The following is a 3,797-nucleotide window of genomic DNA, read 5'->3' as shown; positions in this document are numbered from 1 at the left end:
TGGGCCGTAACTGCGATCGGTGGTTACGGGTCAGAATCGGATTAGGAAAAGCCCCCGAGGCCCACCAGTGCTATATAAAAGAAGAGGAGCCCACGGGGACGCTCGTGTCGCTTATTCTATAAACTAGAAATTCGAAATCAAGCTCTCCCGATCAGAGAAGTGCTGGAAGGGTTTCGTGCGGCGATTCCAGGACAGTGCTGTTGGAGACCCGAAGGTCGGAGATTCAAATCAGATCACCGACGACCTAATCTTGCCGGAGACGAAGGAAAGAAGACGGAATTGAAGAAAAGAAAAGAAGGAAATCAGATGGCTTCATCTGCAGGTTTATTTAGTTTTCCTCATTTGAATTAATCGGTGATCATGTGCTGATTAGGGTTTAAATTCGTAATCTATTGTTTAAGATTGAACTGAATTATCTAACAGCATGTAGCTAGGACAGATATGCTGATATGCACAGTAGCACATATCTACAACTACAAGTCTCCCCAGCTACAGTAAGAGGGCGACAACAAAAAGACGAAGGACGTCGACGAATTCATGCAAGCCAGACAGAAACATGATATATGAGCTTCTGATGAGCCGCTGCCGCTCCACATCTTTCACACGGCACATCCCTCGTCAGCTTCAAGTCAAACAGTGGCAATACGGAATCCATGGCGAGTTGGTCAGGTCTTCTCGAGAGTGATCCGACGCCTATATATGGAGAAAAAAAACCCTGCAATTTCTGCCGAAATGAACGTACGTACGGTGGTGCTTGGGCGGGAAGGAAGGGTCACGCCCAGATGGCGATCAGCGACATGAGCCCGGCGCCGAGCAGCAGGGCGAGGTTCATGGCGAGCTGCAGGCGGGCCCTGCTCTGGACCTTGGTCTTCATGAAGTCCTCGGCGAGGATGTCCACGAGCGCCATGTAGACGAGGATCCCCGCCGCCGCCGACTCGAGGATCCCCTGGACGACCAGCGCCCTGGGGTTGTTGGCGTCGTAGACGGAGGAGATCGCGATCCCGATGGCGATGCCGACCGGCGTCGTGAGGGAGAAGAAGAGCGCCATTGTCACCACGGACCTGACCTTGAACTTAGCCTGTGGGGGGACAGGAACGAGGAGAGGCCAGTTAATTAATTGTTACTAGGGTTATCGAGATTATCGAGATTAATTAGGTCAGTCCCGATACATATTTTATGAGGTGCCATGTATATGAAATATATGGTGCATCAACATAATTGCTAACTAGGCAGGTTCATTAAATGAGTTTTATAAGTTAAGAGAAGAGTTTCATTCTCATAAAACTCATCTAGCTCGGTTACCCAGTTTACCGTCTTGGTAACCGTAACTATGCATTCAGACCGGTCGTATCGGAGGCTCAGTGAAGTAATACGATTTCAGACATGTTTTCTTTAACCTTTGGGCCACTTGAAGTACCAGAGGCCCATCTGTAAACGATCAGAATCTTACTACGTCTTTTTTCTTAAGGGGGTGTGTTGGACACTTAAATTTAGATTATTAATAAAATATATCCATAATTTTGGACTAATTCACGAGATGAATTTATTGAGCCTAATTAATTCATGATTAGTATATGTGATGCTACCGTAAACATACGCTAATTATGGATTAATTAGGCTAAAAAATTTGTCACGCGAATTAGCTTTCATTTCTGTAATTAATTTTATAATTAGTCTACGTTTAATATTTATAATAAATGTCCAAATATTTAATGTGACATTGTGCTAAAAAATTTATCTAAACACCCATTAGCTTTTTGATTAGTATAGAAAAGGAGGGAACAGAGATGTGACTGTGAGTAGACATCGGTTTGTACTCTCGCTGAAAATGGAGTATCTCCGGACGAGTTTGGTTGGGAGCGAGGAAAGAAAAAGTCCAAGATATCTCAAAGGTGAATAATTATAAATATTAGAGATAAAAAAATTGAAAATAAAATAAAATAATTTTTAAAACAAATATAAATAGATTATTTTTAAAAGTACTTCATTTATTTCATAATATAAAACTTTGCCTTGTCTAGATTTATATTGACGTTAATAAATTTAGATATAATTTTTTTATAAAATAAATTTAGATATATGTATAAACCATACATATTGATTAATAGATAAATATTTTTGTAAATATAAAGTCATATAATATAAAACATACTTAGTATTAAACAATTTGAAAACATGTTCCTGAAAAACAAAAGAAGATTTTATCCTCCTTGGTCTTGTACTACCTCTGTTCCAATATAACTATATTTGTGAATTTTTACGTCGAATGTTTGACCTTTCGTAATTTTATGAATTTTTAAAAAATAGTCACACATAAAGTACTATTCATATTTTATTATCTAATAACAATAAAAATACTAATTATATTTTTTTTCAAATAAAATGAATAATCAAACGTTAAATATAACATTGCAAAAATATATTTATTATGGACGGAGTGAGTAGTTAGTATTAGGCACGTTTTTATTGATAGGGTCACCCAAACGTTCTTCTTCAGGGAAATAAAAGGTGAAATTTTACATCATCGTGCGACGGGTGAGTAGTGTGGCAGATCGATCACCTGAACGATGCAGCCGCCGAGGCCGATGCCCTCGAAGAACTGGTGAAACGTCAGCGCCGGCACGAGCGGGCGCACCGTGCTCGGGAAGTTGGACGCGCCCAGCGACATCCCGATGATGAGCGAGTGCACCACCACTCCCAACTCCAGCACCTGCACGAACCCAGGACGCACAAGCGAATCGATTAAGAACAGCAAGTTTGATTTCATCTGTGCTTGTGTTTTCGCCGCTCTGTTTCTTGAATGGCGCGAAAAGAACGGCCGGTGGCGGGTCGTGGTAGCGTACCTGAGAGATGACGCGGTGGCGGACAAGGTCCTCCTCGTCGGCGGCGGCGACGGACATGACGGACATGCCGTGGGCGTGGCTGTGGCTGTGCTCGTCGGTGGCCTCCAGGTCGTTTCCGGTCGGCTCGTCGGCGATGGCCGCGGCCTTCCTCTTGGCGTCCGTCCGGTGGAAGTACCCCGTGGCGACGGTGTCCACGATGAGCGTGCCGATGGCGGAGACCATGGCGAACATCCCGGCGAACGGGAACTTCTTCCACGGGCCGCCGACGAGGCACGGCGAGTTGAGAGCGTCGAAGGCCGCGGGCAGGATGTGCACGAGGCCCGTGGCGAGGATGACGCCGCCGGCGAAGGCCTTGACGGTGAGGAAGACGTCGGTCTCCGGCTGGATCGCCGGGAACCTGTTGCCAAGCGAAGGCAGAGCCGCCCCGAGGGCGCTGCCCGCGAGGATGCAGAAGATGGCGATGATCTTGAGCCGCAGCGACTGCGCCTTGTCCTGCCCCGCCGTGTCCGTCGCGCAGTCGCACTCCGCGGCCGCGAGCTCCGGCAAGCAACACGCCGCCACCACAAGGCAGAGGGCCGCTAGCTTCGGGGACGCCATCGCCGTCGCTTACCTGCAGCTAGCCTAGCAGCTCGCGCGGCGAGATGTCGCGGCGTTCTTCGCTGTGCGACTGTGCAGCGGAGGTTCAGGTTGGCACATGCGCTAGCTAAGCTCCTGGGGCTTCTTATACTCGTCGACTCGCCATTTCCCAGTAAACAGGGACTTGAAGGTCTAAAAATTACTAAAATTTATATAAAAAAATGATACCTCTACTTCACGGTAAAATTGCTCTAGGAAATATATGCTCGGATTATATGCATGCGAACCGAGAAAAGAAAGGATAACCCAACAATAATTGATCGCTGGGGCGTTCGCGTGCTCAACTGAGATTAACTAATTACTCCACCACTTAAATTC

General features: G+C 46.1%; 1 protein-coding gene across 1 annotated transcript; it reads right to left on the bottom strand.

Moving 5' to 3' along the window:
• Positions 1-322: 322 nt before the first annotated feature.
• LOC102721079 (zinc transporter 5) lies at positions 323-3,592 on the bottom strand. Its single transcript, XM_006654471.2, has 3 exons — positions 2,844-3,592; positions 2,561-2,710; positions 323-1,078 (listed from the first exon to the last, which is right to left on the bottom strand). The coding sequence occupies exons 1-3, from the start codon at positions 3,438-3,440 to the stop codon at positions 773-775; spliced, it is 1,053 nt and encodes a 350-aa protein (XP_006654534.1). The 5' UTR covers positions 3,441-3,592; the 3' UTR covers positions 323-772.
• Between the last annotated feature and the right edge of the window lie 205 nt (positions 3,593-3,797).

The sequence above is a fragment of the Oryza brachyantha genome, chromosome 5 (assembly GCF_000231095.2).
Source record: "Oryza brachyantha chromosome 5, ObraRS2, whole genome shotgun sequence".
Classification (NCBI taxonomy): domain Eukaryota; kingdom Viridiplantae; phylum Streptophyta; class Magnoliopsida; order Poales; family Poaceae; genus Oryza; species Oryza brachyantha.
This window is presented reverse-complemented; position numbering and strand designations above follow the sequence as displayed.

Excerpts from the sequence above, each read along its gene's own strand:
- LOC102721079 (XM_006654471.2), bottom strand. The coding sequence starts at position 3,440 with ATGGCGTCCCCGAAGCTAGCGGCCCTCTGCCTTGTGGTGGCGGCGTGT. Across the intron at positions 2,711-2,843 it reads GCCACCGCGTCATCTCTCAG|GTGCTGGAGTTGGGAGTGGT; the intron begins GTACGCTACCAC and ends GGGTTCGTGCAG. Across the intron at positions 1,079-2,560 it reads TCGGCGGCTGCATCGTTCAG|GCTAAGTTCAAGGTCAGGTC; the intron begins GTGATCGATCTG and ends GTCCCCCCACAG.